General features: G+C 33.5%; 1 protein-coding gene across 1 annotated transcript in view; it reads left to right on the plus strand.

Moving 5' to 3' along the window:
* The window catches only part of LOC150094928 (transmembrane protein 209), a 293,574-nt gene that overhangs the window by 237,485 nt on the left and 31,109 nt on the right, over positions 1-24,980 (plus strand). Inside the window, exon 14 of the mRNA XM_090411152.1 lies at positions 6,348-6,462. Coding sequence (XP_090267278.1) covers positions 6,348-6,462 — 115 coding nt within the window. The remainder of the gene's footprint in view (positions 1-6,347; positions 6,463-24,980) is intronic.

Below are 24,980 nucleotides of genomic sequence, written 5' to 3' on the forward strand. Positions count from 1 at the left end.
TTTTCTTAGTCCTTTTGGACAAATGACAAGCATATGAAATTGATAGAATACAATTTACTTTAAGATTAATCTTACCTTAACCGACACACTTTTTCTGCATAAATGAACATGAAAATTGATCTGGATCTCCAGACCATGGAAATCAAAATGCAGTTGATTACATACTTATAAAAACTAAATGTGAAAGCTGTATAAAGTCAGTAAAAACCAGATCCTTTCCAGGTGTTAATATTAGAAGTGACCGTAATTTAGTCACAGCGACATTCTTGTTGTAATTAGGACTGATCCTTGAGAAAAATAAGACAAAAGTTTAAACTTGCATAATTCAAATCGCATACCACTGATTAAAACAAATATTGCTTCTCCTAGTTCCAAAATCCCTGTTGATTTTCTTTATCCATACTCTTTCCAACAGTTTTCACAGACAGCCATCAAAGCAGCTGAAAATATTTTAGTAAGAGAATGCTATATCAGTATAAGATTACCCTAGAATTACTAGAGCCCTGTGATTGTGTGTAGAACATTAAAACCAATTTAGAACATTAGGAATAACAATGAATGTATAATTATTTAAACAGGCTGATTAAAAAAGAGACAAAAGTTGCAAAATACAAGTGGTTATCCAAAGAATGCAAAAAATTTTAAATAATCATACAAAACAAAACCGTTTTGCTCATAAGGACTACATAATTAACAATCAAGAAGGAATAAATATCATGGATTATGAAAAAATATTGAAAACATGCACTGAATATTCAAGCTTGCACACAGTACTTTGTCATGTCTTGGGACTGATATTAAAAAAAAAAAAAAAAACTTTCAGTTTTGTTTGATTCAAGCTATCATCCATTATTATGGTAGCTTTGATCAAGATAACTGATAAGGAATTGTTCCATTGAGAATAAAGATTTGTGATTATTCTTTATATAGAGAAGTAGAAAGAACTATTTTAAAATCAAAAATGGGAAAAATGGCAGGAATTTTTCTGGGAAATAACAATATTCCATCACCATCAGATTTGCTAAAAGAAAGTATGGAGGGGTGAACCTATTGTAAATTCTGTGAAGTTAGTGATCACAGAAATTGACAGCTGGTGTGAAATACAGATATCTAGCAAGAAAATTGGTGCACAGTTATTCCAATTCTACAAAAAAAAAAAAAAAAGAAACAACAAAAAGTGCAATAATTTTAAGACATTTAGCCTTATCTGCCATCGAACAAAATATTTTTAGACTTCTTTCTCTCATGAATTGAAATCAAAATTGGATCAGATTTCTCAGACTTTTAGGCTGGATTTAGGAAGAACAGAAATACAATATTTACACTATATCAGGGATTGGCAACCTTATCAGACTCACGGGCCACGTTCAACTTTTATTTTTAATTATTGGGCCATAAGCGTTTAATTAAGAGAAAATAATGAGTGAAAAAATACTCAAGTTATCAATTTTTATTATATCTATCTTAAAAAATACAAATATTTAAAGTACGAGATATATGAAACAAGCATGAAAATAAAACTCAACCAAAAATTATCACTGAAAAACAAAGTAATATAGTTTATGCATCACAGTATGTGACTTTTGTGATTATTTTCCCTTAGCCAAATTATTTATATCCACTTTATAACTTGAAGTACAAATTCGAATTGAAGCATGCAAACGTTCATCAGTCAGTCGAGAAGAAAATTTGTTTTTTCTAAAATTCATGGCAAAAAACGGTTGACTCGTGCCAAGTTGCATGGCGATATCATGAAGTATAGGTATAAAATTATTTTTTAATTTATTATTTAAAGAATTCAACATACGGACCACATACCATGTAAGTATGGTCGACCTTTTAAGGGCCACCAAAAATGCAAGTTTGGGCTGCATGCAGGCCACTGGTTGCCAACCCCTGCTCTATATCATCAGATAAAAATATATAGAATATAATAAAGTAATTCACCATTAATTATGTTCACCTACAGAAAACTTCTGACTCTATTTAGCTTTCTGGAAAATGCCTTGGAAAATTCTAATAATAATAATAGCAAAATAATGCTATTCGTTATTTTGCTATCTATTCCCTCTATTCATCTTCTATGGTGCTTCCTTCTTAATGGAGCATGGATTAAGACATCTGCAAGTTATCTCCAATGTTAGTTAATTGCTTTGTTGAATATGTTGTCATTGAAGCCCTTGAGAATTGTGATATTGGAGTGACAATTGGGATTTAGAAGAATAAACCATCTAATGTTTGCTAATGATGTTTATCTACCAGATGTTCAGGAAATCACCACAAAGTTAGATAATACTCTTTAAAAATATGGCTATTATCATAATTATCTAAAAAATCAAAAATAGTGACAAATATCTGTGCTTATGATTGAGAAGGAAATGCTGTAACAAAAACTGAAAAAAATCCCGCTCACTGATAAATTTATAGTTGATCAATTCCAATATCGAGACAGGATGTTACAACAAAAATTACAAAAGCAACAGTGTTCTCCAAAAACTAAAACCAGTATGGTCAGATAATAAACTTACAAATAGATTGCTTTATTGACACACTAATTAATTCAGTACTTCTGTACGAAAGTGAAATTTAGATCTTAAAAGTAGATGCAAAGATGTTGCTGGCATTTGAAATAAGGTGCTATAGATGTCTCCTAAAAATACCATACTGATTATATCACAAATTTAGAAGTGAGACAAAGAATATTCTCTCTCTCTCCAATCCATGCGATAACATTGTAACAAAGATTTGAAGGAAACAACTCATCTGGCACGGCCAGATTAGTAGAAGAATGGCATCCTTAAAAGACTTATTCCAGGAACTCAAAAAAAAAAAAAAAGTGAGAGAGAGAAAGACCTAGACTAAATTAGAATTTTAGGTGGAAGTTGCCTAGTGTGAAACCACCATCTGGTTTATTGGAGTCCTGAACTGACTTGAAAGAGTTCCATGTTTGATCTTTAGAGCAGAGTCTGGACTACGTAAAAAATAAAATAAATATGCAAAAAATATAAAATTGATTAAAAAAAATTCTTAGCCCACCCATGGTACAAAATATGCCATAGGTTGCAAATAGCCTTTTGTGGGTAGTAGCAATATAAATAAATGAAAAAAGAGATAGATAATATAAAAAAAATTGGGCAGGCACTTCATTTGCAAAGCTGAATGCTATATCAATCAAGAACTGACTGGAGGGTTTCTGTGAGGAATGTTCTGTTATTTGCCCAATGGACCATGGGAAGAAGTCGTGAAAAATGAACATCTGAATTTTTTTTTTTAGTTTACTTCATGTGCTCCAGCTTAATTTGTATACATGATTTGATTTCTTCTTTAATGTTTTCTACTATTATTTAAGCAACTGAGAATGCTAGCATAACAGTAGAGAAATGTTAGTTCTCATAAAAGCTTATACTGTTACCATCATAGCTTAATAGTAGGCTTTCTTCTTCAACTTGGATCATTCCACTGTTTGATGTAGGTCTTGTTATGTTCCTACCCCCTATATATATAGGTTTCATATTCTTTAACTATATTATTGTTATATCTTTATCTACTCTTGTTAGTTATGTATACCCTACTCACTCATACAAATTTTCCTTTTCTTTAAACAAGCTAAATTTAGGCTGCTCTTAAGTTTAGTCACGTGTAATTTATTCAATGATTAGGGCTTTATCCAAGTATGGGATGCTGCGATTAATCAAATCCTCTGAGACAGTTTTTCTGGTAATATTGACAAATTTATATTTTAACTGCGCCAGCCAATACTGAGGATAGACGAGACTCTTATCCATGGTGACTCTCTCAGGGTGATACACCGTACTAAACTTCCAACAATAAATAAACTAATTCCTGTTCTCTTTATCTTAGCATGCAGTCATGGCTCGTAACATTAACTTATACTCGTGGGTCCCTCCCGCTAGGTTCGATGGTAATTTTATGAGTGGCTATTTGAATTCATATAACAAGCTGGACTCAGGCAATTACTATGAAACATATTTATTAAATCAAGAAATTATACATGAGAAAATATAAATGCATGGTTAACTATATCGTGTTGCTAGCAAGATCTCAATTTCAATATTAACATTACAATACAAGAACAAATTACTTGGACCACTTCTATATATAATTTAACAAACTTCTAGCTTATGTAGCCTATCTTTTATCACTCACGTGGTCACTAGTTATATCTTACAACATATCACAATCATCTCTTATACACATCCCTTCTAGGGAGACATTTCTTAAACAGGGACAGGTCAATGCCAAAATAGGAATAGTTCCTAAAGTTCTTTACAATATGCCCATTACACAAAATATCCTATAGAATTCTCACACAAATCTTCAACTGGAAATCAGAATATGACAATCTACATTACTGTTCCTAGAATGACTTTCAGTTCTTTCTTCAGCCTTGTCTGGACATCAAGGCTCCTTTAAGGTCTACAATTCTCCTGGTCACATAAGATAACTGCACGGCCAGGTTCTCACGAGTTAGAAAGGCGATGTGCCGCTCAGGACTTTCACCAGTATCGCAGGCACAGATCTAGATTACCGTTGCACGATATAGCATAACTATCCTGATCTGAGGAAATAGCTAGTCCTAACACGCACACTACCACAGACGACTCATAACTTCTACGGCCAGCCTAGAATCTTCTCCGCTGGCGGAGACCAAGAGCCAACGTCCACGAGGTCAGGAAACAGGAACCAAAAAGCCTCATGTTGGGGGGGATTGGCATTTATATTGCCCACTTCAATCTCAGAGATTCGCGCATTTTGCCACATTGTTTATCACACTACGTGCACTTCCACATGCGTGTGGTGTGTTTCCTAGAAAGCGTTCTAGCTTCCTTTTCATATAATTTCATTTTCCCTCTGGTCATATGTTATTCTGGACGGCTAAAGTGTGACCCTTGGACCTTAGCTTATACACTTTGCTTTCTTATACTACATGAAATGGGATACTTTACATAAATTAATACCGTAAATAAATTTACTATTAGATTTCCTACAAAACAGGTAAAGTCTCACCTATTATTCATATTAATCATTTCTTCACTTCTATCTTTCTGTTATTTATATATATTTACACGGCGTTCATTGTCAAAACACGACATTCTCTACCTACAATCAAAGATCAGTTGTTCCTGAATAATTTAATGTTATGTCCCACTTATATTTAGATTATTCAGGACACAGCAGTCTCCACTTTTCTTCATTCCATTCTGTTTTCATCTTTTTTCATCAATTGCATTCTAGCAATAGGCTTTCAATTTCTAATGATATTTTTAATAATTTTAAATATTTATTAGATGCCAAGCAAGAGATTTTGACTCCAATTGTGCACTAATTTTCAGTTGTATACTAGAATGTTGAAGTGTTGAACTGGCAAAAAAGGCTTTGATTTGAAATAAACAACAGTCTACATGTGGAAACTAGAGACTTAGAGATAATAATAGGTAAACTTTAGGGCAATATTGCAATGGTGGTTAAGTCATCACATTGAATAGCTGCATTGTTGAGAGAACACAACTATAAGAATAAAGAAGTTATCCTCACGTTTTGCAATGCTTTAACAAATTCACATCTGGCTGCTGCCCTCTAGTATGATTGCTTTGGGTTCCATGGAAGTGGGAATGCAGTTAAAAAGATTCATTGACAGGTAACTAAGACAATATCTGGCCTGTGGAGTTTTGTTTAAGGGATGTAGTCTTCCAAGTTTGAAAAATAGATGGAGGAGAGGAGTATAAGGGGATCTTACAGTATAGATATAAGGAAGATTTTGCTGCTCATGTCGGGTGGGATAAGAACTTGAGATCATCCCTGGAAGCTGAGTAAGGGTGTGTGATTATTCATATGAGGTCCAAGTTCTTCTCATGTCATATGGTGAGTCTGTGGAATAAGCTGCTAGTGAGAATTACATGTGTTTTCAGGAAATGTGTTCAAGGGGAAGTATGAGAAGTTTAGGCATTGTATTGTCTGGAGGAATCCATATAATGCGACCTCTCAGTTTTTGTTACCAGCAGTTGTTTTTTTACTTGTCTTCCATTGAAGATCCAAATAGATGGTTAACATGTGTAGAAAATTAGAAACTGTAATAGGAAACACCATGTGAGTTGCAATCAGTAATTACATGTTTGTCGGTATTATAGTATTATGATATGGAAATAACGTGTGCTGGAGTTTGCCATTGCTTTTTAGCCACAGATCTATCCTACTTATTTGAAACTTTTGTTTTGACATTCATGCAGTCTTTTGATTGTCGTAGCTTGGTAACAGGTTTTAATAGTAATTATATTTTATATTTCAATAGTAATAATTATATTGAAATATAATTATTACTATTTCAGATTGTTATGCATGTTTTCTGTTCATATATGGATTCCCGCTTACCTCCTGATCCTCACTACCCTGATGGAAAAACATTTACTTCTCAGTATTTCAGAAAAACTCCTGATAAGCCAAGTAAGAAATATTTAATTTAATGATAAAGATGCCTTTATGAAGTATTTGATTTTTTTTAAAAAAAATTAAAATAAGGATACAATTTTCTAAATTCTTTTGAATTATTTTCAAATTAGTAATATCTGTTATTCTTAAATTCTCTGTTACAACAATGAAAAAGCTTATTGCAACAGAAATAAGCTTAGTACTATATTGAGATTAAATGTATTCATCTTTGAAATCTCAATTTGGAAACGGTGGAAATTTTGCAAGCCTTCCAGTTCTTAATTGTGCATATTTTGTCAATTCAGCGATATTTATTGTGAATTATTAAGTAAAGGTTTTCCCATAGTGAAGTACTCAAAATAGGTGTTATATTTCAGATCACTAATGCAACTTCTTAAACCAATACTGAAAACTGGATTGTAATAAACTGTTCATGAAATATGATCAAATAGTGCAGTTGCAAGGATAATGCAAGATTCTCGCTATAGCTGTAAAGACTGGTTTGAATCAAATCCCATATACATCTTCTGTCCAAAAATAAACCGAACTTTTCGAAAATATAAGAAACTAGTGGCGCCACCTGTTGTATCTTTTTGTTGTCGAAAGCGGCAACCTTCATTAGTATTGTGTCAACTGTTTATGACATTTGTTTCATTAGAAGCCAAGTCATAGAGCCAAGAGTGACATTGTGTTTTGATGAACGGTTGGAAAATGAGTTTCAAACAGAGAGCTGCAATTGACTTTTGTGTTAAACTTGGTAAAAGTTTTACCGAAACGCATTGAATGCTTCCAAATGCATACATTGATGAATGCTTATCCAGCTCAAGTTTATGAGTGGTTTAAGCGATTTCAAAGTGGTCGTGAGACGTTTGAGGATGACAAAAAGCCGGGCAATCCAAAAACTGGACTGAGCAAAGTTAACATCCAAAAAATGCATGATTTCATGAAAGAAAACCTGAAACCGTGAGATTGATTGAAGATGAATTCGGGATACCAATCCACATTATCCACAAAGGATTCGTTCCACCTGGCCAAATGGTCAATGGTGAGTTTTATCTCGAAGTTTTGAAGCGATTGAGTAGTGAGAATTAGTCACGTACAGCATGAATATCGTGATGCAGGCAATGGTCACTTTTGCACGATAATGCACTGTTGGATCCTACTTCCTCTTAATCTATACTCTGGATCCGACATGTTATTTACTACGATGTTCTTAACCTGAAAATAGTTGCTAGTTGGTTTCTAATTCAATATAGAGAAAATTTATATTTATATTTATAGACTGGCCCACTCTATATCTGAATTAGTTCAAGAATTGAAGAAAAATCAACCTTCAACTATCTCTCCTTAAAATATATACTGGCCGAGTATATTTAATTAACTTAATTCACCCGCTTTGGTTCGAATATTTTATGAATGGTGCAGTAAAAGAGATTCAGGCAAAATACAACTTTTGATTAACAAAAACAAACATTTAATTTTAAAATCATAAATATTACACTTAACTTCAAATCAGTAATTAAGATGTCACAATCACTTCAGCTTCTCCGATAAGTACAATCAAACTCTGACAAGATAAATCTGTTATCTCTATATCACAGTCTTTTCATAGTTCCTTAAGTTCCAAATACAATAAAATATGCAGTAATACCTCTTCATAAACAGACACTTTTGATTTTACGCTTCTTTTAATTCTCCGCGATAGTTACTGTTAACATCAGGGAATTCTAAGATGAACCTCACACACTTCTCTGAACAGAAATATTAAAGTTGGAATAATCTTACCGTTAATCTTCTTCCTTCATCAACATACCCACAAACACTTTTTATAACTGTGAACACTTTTAACAATAAACAGCACTCGTTAAAATAAATCTTCTAAGCATTAACTGAATTAGTTCACGGGCACAATACATATAATCAGATGTTCTTGTATGAAGCACTACTGATCACTCTTGAATTAGGGCAATACACAATAATTCCTTAACTTGGGGTTTTATATGTACAGATGTTCATTCCTCCGGCATTCAAATAATTCTTTAGGCACTATAATTCTAAACACCGCTATCATTAAACACAACCCTGTTGCCTCTGTTTATTCTCTAGTTACTTCTTACTAAGCTTCACGTTTCAGTGTGTCCTTGAAAGGTCGGCCCTGAAAATAATTCTCAACTAAAATATCGCTAGTCATTCAGTAGTCACTCAGCTATCTTCCGTTGCCTTATTTGTTATTCAGAAACTTATTAGCTAACTGCTTCTCAAATTATAGACTTTATTTAGTTGCTTGAGTGACTTGCCGACTCGCTATTATCGCACTGTGATTTTCGAATGCTGAATTCCAACCTAATGCCAACTTCTCTCTAATAAATCTCTAATCTCCTAATTAATTCCTAATTCCAGCGTTCGTCGCTTATATATCTGTTTTCCCCCCTAAATTGCTCACGTCATTTCTTTCTAAAACTCTTTTCAGTAAACTTCACGTGGTGTTCCAAAACGTGCTTGCTCACTTACATACGTTTCCATGACAACAAAACAAAATATAATAAAATTGAGCTATTACATAATGCTAAACTTTACAAACAGGAATAAATAGAGAATATTTACATTTCAAATAATACGCAGTTAATTTATCAAATACAAATTCCTATAATATTGACATAACAATAAATAAAATAACTTATTAATATTTAATACAGTCTTTTCATTATTCATACATATATCTTGATTAAATAATTAAATATTAGACAAAATTAAAGTAGTTATATGAATATTAAATTTTAAAATAAGTTATATACATTAAATAATATTTACAAGTCTAGCCTTTGTGATGGAAGATCATGTTGGATTCTGAAGCAAATAATAATTACTCTAATCTCTACATAATCAGAATCCAACAGCACCATCTCATCATTCGAACATTGTGAGACAGTTTTTGAGCAAAAACCAAGTTTGTGTGTTGGATCACGCGCCATATTCACCTGATTTAGCACCTTATGACTTCTTTCTCTTCCCCCGACTTCATTTGCCGATGAAAGGAAAGTGATATTACACCATTTAAAACGTTCAGGCAGCGGTAACCACAACCCTCAACAGTATCCCAAAAACCGATATAAAAAAAGTCATTTAACGACTTAATTGACCGTGCCAAATGCTGTATCGAAACTGAGAGAGGTATATAGATTGAAATAAGTGATTTTAATAATTATAATTGGCCTGTGTTTTATTTTCTATCAAAAGTTCGGTTTCATTTTGGACAGAGGGTGTAAGAACCCTTTAATAGAATTTTTCACTCAAGATGAGTTAATAAGGCAGCAGGAATTTTCATCCCACACAGCTGACAGATCAACCACAGAACACATGAAATTAAGAAGCATGTAATTGCTTTCATCTTTAATTTCAACCAAAAAAAAGCTAATTTAAGCTTTGTAACTGCTAATTATAGTTGGAGTATAGAAATTGCTAAATTGGGGAAAATAGCACCTTCTCAAACAGTCATAAGCATTCACATGTGAGAATTTGATGTGTTAAACTTCATTATCTTTTCTTAGTGAATTTGCTGCTGGCTGTATATCATAAATGTTAATGTAAATTTGTAATTTACAGACATTAAATTACGTGACATTAAATCTTTTCATATAAACCTTGCCTAATATACAAAATAAATAAATAAAATGTTATGTCTGTTATTTACACTTTTACCTCTTAGGAATTTAGATTATCATTGAATTTTAAAAATATAGTCATGTCTGAAAAATAACAGCTTGCAGAATTGAAATGTTATTTCAAATTCAAATTATTTTCAAAATCAGCTGAGGTAGGAAAAATATAGCATCATAAACATTAAAAAAGAGAGAGAGTAGCAATTTCAAACTAATTTTTTAGTCTGGTTCCTATAAATTAAGGAAAGAGAAAAATGTGATAACTTGAGAGGGTGAGGGGATATCTGAAACTTCAATACATTGTGTAAGAAGTGGCATATGTAGATCAATGACTCACAGCATAAAAATTGGGCATTTTGTAGTGGTTTTTCCATTTTGTGTCTAGAGTGAGAACAGGGCATTTTATGATAGCAAAATTCTCGAAGATGGTGGCTGTAAGGCATGATTTAACTGATGAATTCTGGTGCATGCACCTATCCCCTACACCACAAAAGAGAACATTTGTAATGGGTCAGTTTCCATGCCAAATTGGCCTAAGAACAATGGAGGTCAGTATTGTTTACAGACGAGTCCTCATTTGCTCTACAAAGTGATACCAGGCATTCTCTGATCTGATGAGATGATAGTGTCCCTGGTCCTCTAATGAGAGAACTGGAGACACATTATTATCTCTCTAATATTCAAGAGATGCTTATAGTGGAGGTGGTAGTGCAATGGTTCAGGGAGGCATCTCATTGGGTGGATGTACTGATCTGTATATGCTTCCTAGCAGAACTAACAAATACTACACTTTAGAGAGATGAGGTCCTGGATCTCTATTTTCATCCATATGCAGGTGTGATGGGGGGAACTATCCTTCAAGATGATAATGCTCGTCCTCGTTGAGTGAAGCTTGTGGACAAATATCTTCAACAAGAGAAGTCCAAAGATTTACATATTTAAAAAATAAGATAGGAAAAATTTTAAATTAAAAAAGATTCTTTGAAAAAAAAAAAAAAAAGCTTATTTCTATATCACCGGGTGAATCAGCAGCCGTTGAGGTAGTAGGAGATATATTAGAAAGCTTTGGTTCAGCTTTTTTTTTTTTTTTTTTTCCCAAAGAAGGCCTCGAGTGTCATCTGCTTCTACTTCTTTTCGGCTAAAGTAGCTCAATAGCTCTCAACCCTCCCTTTCCTCCCTAAAACTTTGTTTCGTGGGAAAATTTACTAAATCATTCAAAATCCGAATCTTGTGATTCAAAGATTGCTTGAGCTTTTTCAAGACATCTAAATGTTTCTTCTAGGCCTTTTAAAGTGAAAAACCGAATTGGAGCTTCATATTCATTATCTTCTTTGTCTTTTTCTTCTTCATTTCTTTCTTGTTCCTCTAATTCAAGGAGATCATTGAGTGAGATTGAAGCAGCTCATTAACATCACCTTCTGAAACTTCCATTTGCAACTGGTTAGCCATACCTAAAATCGCTTGAGTTTCAGAATTCATAATGTCCTCAATTTAATCATCATTAAACTGAGGACAAAGTCTACTCCTTTCATAGTTTTTTTAGAAATTTTATGCTAGGCGCTCTGCGTTACCTGAATTATGTCTGAAATGTTGAATCTCTTCCAAAACTCTTTGATAGAAAGGTTTCCATCTGACATTTGCTTCTATTAACATTTCAAAAGTCTCTTTGAGATAATGTGCTTTAAATGTCACAATCACTCCCTAATCTTGGTTGTAAAAAAGAAGTTGTATTTGGAGGTAAAAAAATTATTTTTACATTAGGACAAATGTAAGCTGCTGATGAGGGATGGCTAGGTGCATTGTCAATTATCAGAAGTACTTTAAATGGAATTTGTTTTTTCTCACAATAAAGTTTAACTTCAAGAACAAAGTGATGCTTAAGCCAATCTTCAAATAGGGAACCCATGAGCCAAGCCTTCTTATTTGCCATCCATATTACTGGGAGAGTATCCATATTAATTCCTTTTAAGCTTCTTGGATTTTCTGATCAATGCACAAATAAGGGTTTTAACTTGCAATCAGCAGCAGCATTTCCTCCTAATAGTAGAGTGATGTGATCTTTTGATGCTTTAAAACCTGACATTGAGGATTCTTCTTTTGCGATGTAAGTTCTTGCAGGCATCTGTTTCCAAAAAAGCCCTGTCTCATCGACGTTAAAAATATGCAATGGCGAGTAATTTCCCTCTTTAATTATTTCTAATTTTTCTAGATTTTGCAGCCTCATTATCGGCTCTTGCAGCTTCACCTTGACTTTAATGTTATGCCAACCAGTTTTCTTTTTATAGCAGTCAAATCACTCACTACTTGCAGCAAAAGTCTCTTTGCAGTCATCCCTTTTTTGGTCTTTCAGCATTTTAAAAATTGCTAATACTTTAGTACAAATCGTTGCATAAGTAATAGGCATGTTTAATCGTTAAGTTTGGTTGATTATCCAAGCAGTTAACAGTTCTTCCATATGAGGAATTATACTGCCAGTTTCTTTATTATGCATCCATGTAGACTGCATAGATTGTGCATTTTTTACTTCTTTCAAATATATTTCTTTATGCTTTAAAATGGTGCAAACTGTAGAAGTGGCAAGAGAAAACTTTAACAGTGCTATCCGCTTGATGGCTGGTAATAATTTCGTATTTTTTCTCTAACGTAATTGCTTTTCTTTGTTTCTTTCATTCATTTTCTGGTTTTGCAGTGTTGCTTCTTTTTGACATTGCTGGAAAAGTGAAAGGATTATAGTTTAAAAGAAAAAATCAGGTGTAATTGAAGAAAACTACAAATAATACACTCGCTTAACCAAGGCTCATTCTAACCGGTCATTACATACTGCGTAATTCCTCATATATGCCCCTAATCGCCTTTGCTGTGCAAAATTTAAAATAAAAATTTTGATCCAAAAAATTCATAAAGTGAGAACTACCTGTATTATAAAAATGCTGTCAGTAAAAGTATATCTGTTGTATATTAATACAGTATGCATGTGAAATAAATATACATTACTGAACAAGCTGGAAAAGTTTAGTTATCTGTTTTGGGAACCAGAATAAGAAAAACAGAACTAAACTTTCAACCTCATTGAAAAAGCCTTTCTCTTAACACGTTGACCGCCGTATGAATCAAATACGATTCACACTACATTTGTTCAATGCGTTGCGTGAATCATATTTGATTCGCATAAAGATTTTTCTTTCAGGCCGTGTAGTTCACCCGTGATTCGTATCTAAATGAAATGCTTATGGGTAATGGAAATGTGGGGCCTGGTAAACAGGTTTATATGGTTAGCACAGTAGAATTTCAACTACACGACCTATTATAGGGGTTTTATTTTTACCTGATTTAGGCCAATTTCTAATGTTGAATAAAACAATAACAATGGTGCTAAATATTTATTTATAATATATGTCATTAGAAATGTTACAAATCATAAATTTTTCTTCTAAACAATTGAAAAACTAATAAACAAAAAAATGTCAAATAATAGACAAATTGATATGAAAAAAATAATTAGGTGAAATTATTACAATTACAAACTACAGTTATGCACAATAGTAAAACAACGAACACAGTAAAATTTTTTGCACTGAACACATTTCCACCGTGTTTGTGTCACCTTAGATGTTGCATATTTTCTATTATGTTCTTCGGTTAACTTTTTGTAGCAAGATGTACATCTTCTCCTATTACTGGTACCAACCTCTTCTAAAATATGTTTTTCCTTGTCTGAAGTCGAAGCGACATTATTTTCCTTTGGTGTAATTCCTAATAACTCTTTTGCGATTTTTTCTCTAAATTCTGTGATGCTAATGTTTTTATCAGTAACTCGCTTATATACTATAAAAGCGTTCACCACAGCAGAACCTAAAAGAATTTCAACTGCGAGTTTTCGATACCATTTCACACTTCTTCGAAGACAAGAAGCATAGGCTTTTATCTGATCAGATAGATCAATAAAACTTTTGCTTTTGTTATAGTCCATAATAGCTTCCGGCTTTTGCACTTCATTACCATTTCTTGCTGTGAGGGATTTCATTTTGTTTGTGTGTTTTGTTGATAACATAAGCACTTCACGTTTATCGCACCATTTTATTACCACCACCCCTGTGTCACTTTCTTTACCAATTATTTCACCCTTTTTCAATTTCTTCTGGGTAACATCCTGTGGAATTCCCTTTCGATTTTTTCTCAAAATGCCTACAAGGTGTGTTTGTCTATTCAAAAGTTTGTGCGCTAATTCAATACTGGTATAATAATTATCTACAAATATTGTGCGTTCATGGTCAAGAAGATTCTCACAAAGTCCCATAACAATTGAAGTTGGAACACTATTAGTAGCATTGGTCTTTTCTGCGCCGCAGTATATCTTGAAATCATATGTATATCCATCTTCAATACACAATTTGAATAGTTTTATGCCAAATTTGTGTCGTTTATTCTTGATGTACTGTCGAAAGGCAATACGACCTCGGAAAGGAACTAAAGTTTCATCAACGCAAATATTACTCGAAGGCGTCATTATTTTCTGGAAATTTTTTCTTATATGATTTATGAGAGGTGTAATTTTATAAAGTCTTTCAGAAGTATTTCCACCCTCGTTGTCTGTGAAGTGCCAGTTACTGAGAAGAAGATCGAACCGATTCCTTGACATAACTTGTTTGATTTCTGTAGAATAGAGGATGTTATTCGACCAATAACACTCTAATTTTGGCATCTGCACTAAACCGAACCAAATTTGCAGACCCAAAAATATCTTCATTTCATTGGGATTTGTGTTTTTCCACTTTCTTATCCTTGCTTTTGGTAAACTTCTCTTACTGAGTTTTTGAAGAGCGTATCTGTTAGTTTCTTGCACCATTAGGTCCAGCAGTCCTTCATCAACAAACATAAAAAAGAAGTCTACAGGCTGTTTATCATGCATTTCTTCAATAACATTTTGTTTTATTCCAAAATTATTATCCACAAACTGAAAATGTTTTAGTTTATCACCTGTAATTTCATTCCATTGTAGGTCAGTTGAATTCACATTTCCAAGTATTTCATCTGAGGAATTTCTTATAACATCATCAATTGTTTGGTCTACAGAATGAGCAGCAGTAAACTGAGATGTACTAGGAGCGAAAACTTCGGTATTACCAGTTGTAGATACTTTTATTCTCTTCCTAGCAATGAGAGAATCAGAATCTGAAGACACAGAACTAAGATCACTTCCGTAGTAACTTTCCGTAGAATATTCATATGGTTCGTCATCAGATAGAACTTCATTTATCAAGGCTTCTAAATGACGTTGCTCTTTTTCGTAGTCTCCCATATTAGGGCAATTTATAACAATATTTATCACTATAACAAATTTATTCCACCGGACAAAACACTCAACACATATAACTGTTCGTAAGCGTCATATATATCCAAGTTTGACCTTGTGTGAAGTGCGAATCACGTGTGCACCGCTCGGCCCAGCAGTAAAAAAATTCTTCTCAGGCCGCGCGGTGCACACGTGATTCGCACTTAAAAAATCTATTTAGCTGCATGAAATAAATAAAAAATCATAAAATATGATTATTTTATGTTACTTTAAGCAAATTGTAAAACAAAAAGAAGTTGGCCTGGGGATCAAAAAATTTTTTAACATTACGGCAGTCAACGTGTTAAATATCCCGGGCCAAGTGATTCAGAAAAATATTTTTTTTATTTGATGAGATTGGTTATTACAGTGGTTTGATTGCTACTAGTATTGCACCTGAAACAGTCTATCTCTCATTATAGTGAACAATAAGGATCAAAAGAATAGTTTGTTGGGGAAGTTTTGTTCTAGGGAATTTCTATTAAAATTGCATTTTTGCTATGGAGTTTTGTTCAAGACATCTCAGTAGTTTGTAATAAGGAATGAATTTTTGTGTAGTAATAGCTGACTATGCTTAAGGACATTCATTCTTTGTTACTTCTCTGTTTTATATGGAATGAATATCAACCTGCTATTTGCTAAGCATAGTATGCCTTTCTCTTTCCCTAATATGCAGTAATAGTTGGTAAATGATGTCTTTGGTATTTGAGGAAATGCATCTGATGTGATCTCATTTCATGTGTGGTACAGCAACTTTAAAATACTCACTAAATGTATGTCTTGATATGTAAAATGTTGCACATCTCTAGCTTTGCTATAGACTACTTAATCATGCAGTTTTGTGCTGCCTTAACTATCAGATGCTTGACTTTTACACAAAAACCTGACCAGAAACAATTTTTTACCTGAAGTTGTAACCCTGCACTATTCACTATAAGTCAATAAAGGAAAAGTCCCAGCCTAAATAGGAGGTGACATTTTTTGGTTCACTATATATATATATACACCTTAGATCCTCTATAGCAAAGGTCCCATAGAACCTTTGCTATAGCAAATGATTTTCCCAGTAAATGGCATCCATCAAGGGATAAAAGAAAATTGTGCAAAATAAGATAAAAGAAACTCATGAGTAACAGAACAAAGAAAATGGTGGGAAATCATACATTGGAAATATAACACAAAGGATTGGCAGGGACCATGCATAAAGCACACAGATTGACAACATGAAAAGTACAAATGCAAGTGATATGAGATATCAGAAAGAACTAGAAGAGCATGAAATTATAAAGAAGACATTACAGTTTGACTACGAGCATCATGACAAAACACCACAGTCACCAGAAGATAGATTTAGAGTGAATGTTCACATGGCATATTCCGGTAATTGGACCACATTTTTATTAAGCTATATAAAACACAATGAATAAAACCTGACAAGTTTCGTAAGTCGTTTGACTTACATTTCAGGGGTAAAAGGTAACTTAAAGTTTAAAACACAAAGAAAAGAGAAATTATTAATAATAGTTCATACTATACAGTTGTAGCCGTCTGACTATTCATAAAATTAAAAATCAGAATGCAGATTCAAAGCAGTGCTGAGTTTAAACAATGCTGGATGATGCCACGTTCTGTTGTTCACGTTCATAATGTCCGAGGTCTGACTGAGGTATATTTTTTATCAAAGCTGACCAAACTTGGTGGAGAATTAAGCTTCCATACCATACCACTTCCACCGGCCACAATGTACTCTGGCAGAAAACAAACATGTCATACATAGAAAGAAACTGTTACATAAAGAAATTTAACTGCAAACATGCTTAAAATCCCAACACAATGCAATAAAAATCAAGGCTTAATTCTCCACCAAGTTTGGTCAGCTTTAATAAAAAAATATACCTCAGTCAGACCTCGGACATTATGAACATGAACAACAGAACGTGGCATCATCCAGCATTGTTTAAACTCAGCACTGCTTTGAATCTGCATTCTGATTTTTAATTTTATGAATAGTCAGATGGCTACAACTGTATAGTATGAACTATTATTAATAATTTCTCTTTTCTTTGTGTTTTAGACTTTAAGTTACCTTTTACCCCAGAAGATGCAAGTCAAACGACTTACGAAACTTGTTGGGTTTTTATTCATTGTGTTTTATATAGCTTAATAAAAATATGTGGTCCAATTACCAGAATATGCCATGTGAGCTTCTAAACCAAAGAAACCTCCACTTACAATTAGAGTGAATGTGTTTTATACACTTCTAGACGTTGCAATGTGTTTGAACAACTAAAAACATATTATGATAATTTCAATTTTTTGTATATAGATTACTACAAATTAATAACGAAGATTTACGAAAATATTGTGACGATTTAGAGATTCTCTTAAAGGACGGCGACAATAAAGATGTAAATGCAACAGAACTATATGACGAGTTATGTGCCTTCCTGGATATTTTTCGGAAGGATAATTTAAATATTCAAAACCCTTTCGATATTCTTAATTTTATTGTGTCCAATAATTTATCTTTCCCTAACTTTTCAATTGCTTTAAGAATACTATTAACCTTACCTGTTAGTGTAGTGAGCGGTGAACGTTCCTTTTCCAAGTTGAAATTGATTAAAACCTACTTAAGAACAAGTATGTCACAAAAAAGGCCTGTTGGTTTGGCATTAATAGCTATTGAAAATGATATATGTGTGGAATTAGACGTTAAGACCATTATTTCTAATTTTATGAATATGAAATCAAGAACCCTAAAATTTTAATGAAAAAAAAATTTTTCATTAAAAAATATATTTCAAGTATATTTATGTAATTTAATTTATTTTCTGTTATTCTGTAAAGATCTTATTTTTTGAATACTTATATGAAATATTCTAATTATTTCTGAATTCTTTTCTTATTTTCTCATCTATTTTGAGTTTCTTTTATTTTCCTAAAAGATAGTTCTGCTTATAAAAATTATTAAAAAATTTTTACAAGTTACTAAGAATTTAGTAACTTGTAAAATGAAAGAATTTTTTTAAACTTTAGTTCAAATAAATTTTAACTTTAATTAAATTCATTTTAATTTTGTTAGCAATTCGGGTTGGTGAGAAGGCTGTAATCCCTGTATCATTATATTCAACAATAAAGTGAAGTGGCTTTATCAAAATTTGGTTTAACTTTTGAGAATTTTTTTGAATATTTGGGTTTTTAATGATTATCCTGCCTAGTCAATATCCCCGGTTCGTTACATTTAGCGAACCAACGTGTGGCTGTTCTGTCAAAATTTATTTAAGAAATTTCAAATAATTTACATTTTTATTATCGTAAAAGAACCACACATGCCTGGATCGTTACAAGGGCGCTTAGATAGAAATTGCATGCTGGCGGCAAAGACCCTAGCACAGGCACTGTTTACGGCAATTGCTTTATTAAGGGGAACATTAATTTATGCCAGCTGTACATCATTAGGTCTCTGTCCAGTCAAAATGTTGACATTTCCACCAGCTGTGTCTATCACTTTTTTCCTCCCTCCAGGCTGATTATTGCAGGCTGATGTTCATCACTTCTGTTCTCTTCCCTTTTTGTAATTGGAAGTGACCAAGTTGACTGGCTACTAAAGATTTCAGGCTATTTTGGATTTTAATGGTACAAATTACACATATTTAATGTATTATGATGATTTCAGGTAAGTGACATTGATAATGTAACATTTCAAAATTTAAACCTTAATTCTAGATTTTCATTTTTATAATTTCATTGTCTTCTAGTTCTTTCCCTTGTTTCCCATTGTTGTTTGTGTTTGCACTTTCCATGTCATTTTGTGTTCTATGTGATTTCTGTGTTTCCCTTGATTCCTGGAGTTTTTTTTGTTTGGCTTCCCATGATTTTCTTTGTAATGTTTTTCACAGTTTCTTTTCTTTCATGGGAACTGAGAACAGGAATTGGTATTTTTGTTCTAAATTCACTATGGTGACCCTTGCATTATACTGATGTCTCTGGTCCCTAGGGGGTCACTGTAGCAATCATCTACTGTAATTTGGCATTTAATGACACAAGTTATTTTTTTACTTCTATTCCATAGTTGTAGTGATTCGTATTGAAATTTCTGGAATAAACTACATAGAGAATGAAACAGCCAATATTTAATAACTAAATTAAGTATTTATAACCTGATGTTTCACCAGCCCAAGCTAGCATTTTTAAGATACACACCCAGTGAAGACTAGGATGGCAATTACGTCTAGAACAAGTACAATAATGTGCATGGAAGGTGACAATGATGTTCTCTATGGTGATGTTTTGTGATTATTGCTGATGGGGGGGGGGGGATAGAGCAGTGCACAAAAATTTATGTAGAATTACACTGTTTCTGTTACAGATCAATGGGTTTTGTACCACATGAGCTGCTTCTAGGAACAGTCTTTGTGATTTAAACTGTGATCTGTGTATTAGCTTTGCTTTTTTTTCCACCTGATGAAATGATCTTCATCTATATCATGTTGGGCTAGTCCACTTTATGATGGTCCATCCTGTTTGTCCACAGTGGTAGATGTTACACTGATTGTAATTCTATTCTCCACTAATAATACCAGCATGAGCTGGCAAAACATCAGGTTGTAAATAATTAATTTAGTTATTAAATTGGCTATTTCATTCCTGTCTCCATGTAGTTTATCCAGAAATTTCAAAAAGTTATCTTTGTCCATTTATTATATATATATATATTCCTCCTCAGACAGTTTGTTAACAATTAAATCCATTTATATAATCTGGGTAGCATATTACAGATTAATTCATATTGTTACACAATTCAGAAAAATACATACTGTATTTGCCGGCGTATAGGACGCACCCCCTTTTTTTGTACACATTTTTTAGGGAAAAAACTTTGTCACTGAATATTATAATGAATTTACAGTATTTCCAATATAAAGTAATAAGTAGGTCTACTTTCAACAAATACCTAATCTAACTAGAAAAGAGTACCCATCAAAAATTCAGAAATTCATCTCCAGAGCTAAATGAAGAGACACTTGAAACCTCTTCTAAATCAGAAACTGAGTCCTCATACAACAAATTGTCCTCTGTACCATCCAGTGCATTACTAATTCCACACTTCTTAAATGATTTAACCACTGTCTCAGTTTTCACAGCATCCCATGAAGCTTTGACCCACTCACAAACTTGCAAAATGCTAGGCTTCTTCCTGATGGTGTAACCTCAAAATCTGAAGACTGCATCCAGCTGTTCCACTTCTCCTTCATAAATCCCTTAATTGGTTTATTAATACAGACATCTAAAGGTTGAAGCTGACTAGTTAGACCTCCTGGAATTACAGCTAACTGAGTTTTCAATTCCTTGAGTTTATTTGTAACATCGTCTGTTCTGTGGGAACGAAACTGATCCCATACTATCATGGCACTGGCAGGCTTCTTCAACAGTCCACCAGGGCACCTAGACCAAATTTTATCTATCCATAACTTCATTCCTCCTCCATCCATCCAGCCTTTTGCATGAACATGTACAAACACTCCTTTAAGCAGTTTTCTTGGGGTAGCGTCTTCCTTTTAAAAATCAATAGTGGTGGCAATTTTGTCCCATCAGCACAGCAGTGTAAAACAACCTTGTAGTGAGTTTTTTTGTCCCCGAAGTTTTAATAGTAACACTTTTAGTGCCCTTGGAATCTACAGTTTTGTTTGAGGGCACATCAAAAGTCAGCAGAACCTCGTCCATGTTTCCTATTTGCGCTAGTTCAAAATTTTCTCATTTCCTTGCGTTAATGACGAATTGATGAAATTCAATCATTTTTTCTTCATATTCAGCTGGCATCTTTTGTGATATTTTTTGTTTTAGTCTGCATACATAGCTAGTTTCTCTTCATGAATCTTGAGCACCATGATGTTGATCTAGTAAAGTTGCCGATCCTTCTGTTAGTGGCTATCACTTTTGCTTGATGAATAATCATTTTTATAGACACTGAAAGTCCCGCTTTTCTGTGGTCTAAAATCCAAGTATTTAGTTCTGCCTCAAGTTCTAGCCAAAGAACTTGGCAGAATCAGAAAGACGATATTATCCTCTTCCTGATTCTGCCAAGTTCTTATCATTTTCTCAGTTGGGGGTGGTCCGAAATGCCTCTCTGCAGCCCTGTTTCCATGTTCTTTAGCATACTCAATCACACGTAGCTTGTATGCAGTATTGTAACAATGCCGATGTTTTTCAGACATAATTTGCCAAGAAATTTAGAGAAAATTTAACGGCAGAAATTTATCACCATTCACAACTGCGACAACAATTGAAAAGTTTAAATGAACAGGACACAGCTGCGATCGTCGATGACAGCGCATGCGCATCCACTGAACTCTACATCAGTGTTTCTCGAAGTGTGGTATGCGTACTCCCGGCGGTACGTGAAAGGTCTTCAGGGGGTCCATGGCAATTTTTGGCTATGCATCATTAAAGCATAGAATAAAATTCAATGTATCTGTGAAGTTTGAGATCGTAACACGTTCCTATTGTATCACTGAATAAGGTACAGAGACATCTGCAGGCTGTGCAATATGTTTCTCAACAAACAGTGCAATTAGAGACAACTGGGAGGATAAAAATGGTACTAACTAATGAATCGCATGTCCCCTCTCACAGAAAATGGTGTATGATTCAAGCAAAACAATTTGTTTGAGTGAACATGTTAAAACGAAGAAATATATAGTGAATGTGTTTCAGATATTATATAAGGAATTCGGTTGAAGAGAATTAGCATTTCACCTCAACTGTCGACTTGTCTTTGTCATTTAGTAGCACGGTCTTTTGTTAATACCGCACCAATCATATAAAGTGGATGTCTGAAGTTTGAGAAACATTGCTCTACGTAACTGGAATGCTCTCACACACACCGCAAGGAAGTAATAAAGAAATCGTGTAACTCGGAACAGAGAAAATTTCCAGAAATGAAAATAATAAAAAACTGAATATCAGCATATAAGACGCACCCTGTTTTTCAGACCTATTTTCAAAGAAAAAAGTGTGCTTATACGCCAGCAAATATGGTAATAACAAATAATAAGCTGTTGACATGCCAAAGATTTGAAAACCTGGGAATCCCGCTCTAGAGACCAAACATGGAACTTTTTTTTGTCTTCAATAAGCAGAGTGGAGATCTCATGACAGGTGAAGAAGACCATTTACCACCTAAAGACATTTCCAGATATATCTGTCATAATAGGATTTGATCCCATGGCCTCTAGATCAGACTGAAAGAAATGGCTCTCTAGTTGTCTCACCAGACCAGGAAATCTTTTCTGTTAAGGCACTTAGTTTGACTCCTTATGCCTGGGGATGCACACAAACTCTCAAATTTTATCTAAACAATAAGAGCTAGATACATTTAATGGGTTTCATTGAGCCATCATTGCAACTGCAAGTTCCTGCAAAATTTCTGAATTGTAAGAGCCAAGAGACTTAATTCTGGTGATTAAAATATCTTGTGTGATATTTTAACCGCCTGCTTTAGTTTCTAGTTTTAAAATCTCATGAAATTTTTTTAATTTCCTAAGTGAAATACTGTTCAGGGGTTACTTAAGGGTCAAAGCCAGATAACTGGGAAAAGACAACATCACCTTTAAGGAATGCAGTACTGGAACTTCTGACCTAATGTCCATTCCTCACCTTCATGTGGTGTACTCTGTTAGTGGGCATCTACTGGCTACTGAGTAAAGGAGGATGGGATGGCAATTTGGGACTTCGTCATCCAATTTCTGAAGTATACCCTCAGGGGTGTACAGGATCTTATGATAGTACTACATGAACAGTTACATCATTACTATCAACAATTTTCCCCCTGATTAGCCTGTTATCTTTGCCATCCTGGCAAAAAACACTTGTTTAGCTAATCTTTCCTCTCCTGTTCAGTTTAAGTGGCTATACCACCTGAGATTAGCTCTTTTAACACATTCCTGAAGATCATTTGGGACTTAGCTAACCAAATTGTACTCCCTGTTTGGCTTAAATTACTACATATGATGTTGCAACATGATGAGATTTCATGTAGGCTGGGGCATTACCCCTCAACATCTAAAGGAATAAGAACAAATCCAGTGTCAGAAGAATTGAAAATAGAAACCAAACTGGGAGAGTTTGGAAAAGTGAAGTGTGGACATAATTGGCATTACTAAGAGAATGAAGATAAATCCTAACTAATAAGTATAGATGTTATATTCAGGCAATAACGATCAAGGAAAGGAAGGAGCATATTTAGCATTCGATGCCAAACATGAAGATAAACTTCTTGATTGGAAGGTAATTTTAAGTAGAGTTATGTGAGCAAACTTCGAAATGGATAATCAAAGTTATCCTGTGCTTGTTTTCCCACAGAAGGTTCTCCTAAGGAAAAAGTAAGGGAATTTTTTTTGTCTTTGGAACAGGCATAAAGGAAACAGAACAAGTGGTCCTTGTTGGAGATCTAAACAGTAGAGTAGGAAATGAATCCCACTAGAATATAGAAACATTTTTGGAAAAAATTTAGAGAAAAGGATATAATGACTGTAAGTATCTGCTGGATTTCTGCTCAGGAACACCAACATAAAGATGTACACACAGAATAATAAGAACTATATGTTATGTGGATGATGTACTATTAATTGTGGAAAATGAAACTCAGCTACAAATATTATTATATACATTTAATAAAGCAGCAAAATTATATAGATATCAAAAACTAAAACAAAATGTATTACAATATCACAAGAACCACAGAGATGCAAATTAGAATTGGAAGGTACTATTATTGAACAAATAAGAAATTACAACTATTTAGGTATACAACTGAACTGGGAAGGAAGGCCACATCTAGAAGTCAGAGAATAAATTGCAAAAGGGAATGCAAGAATATCTGGATGCTTGATTGAAACAATATGGAAAAATAAACATCTTAGAGTAGAGACAAAAACCAGAATTTATAAAGCAGTAATCAGGTCTGTTATGATATATAATGCAGAAACAAGACCAGACTCTAGAAAAACAAGACAAATGTTAAACACAGGTGAAATGAATATATTAAGTAAAATAGTAAATAAAACTAGATTAGATAAAATAAAAAATACAGATATAAGAAAACAATGTGAAATACAAGCAATAAACAATTGGGTAGTGCTTGTTTATTGATACCCGAAGAATAAAATGGATTGAACATGTGGAGAGAGTGAAGTGAAGATAGAATAATAAAACAAGTCCATAGTTGAAAACCAAAGAATAAGAGGAAGAACAGGAAGACCTAGAAAAAGATTAAAAGACTCTATTAAAGAAGATGAAGACTTGGTCGCAACAGCTATTACATTTAATGCATGAAGAAGACAATTTCACTCAGAGAGAAGACAGAAGAAAGGCCTCATTGACTATGTTATTGTTGATAGTGATATCTTCATGCTGATTCAGGATAAAATAACACTATGATGGACACAAGTTTAAAAAATAAAAAAAAACATACCAAAATGTTCCTAGAAAATAGGTTGGTAGATACCCTAGAAGGCTAGAAGAATATAAAGAAAATGTAAGAG

This window comes from Typopeltis vanoorti, chromosome 21 (genome assembly GCF_054136105.1).
Source record: "Typopeltis vanoorti isolate ZY-2024b chromosome 21, IOZ_Tvanoo_1.0, whole genome shotgun sequence".
Taxonomy (NCBI): Eukaryota; Metazoa; Arthropoda; class Arachnida; order Uropygi; family Thelyphonidae; genus Typopeltis; species Typopeltis vanoorti.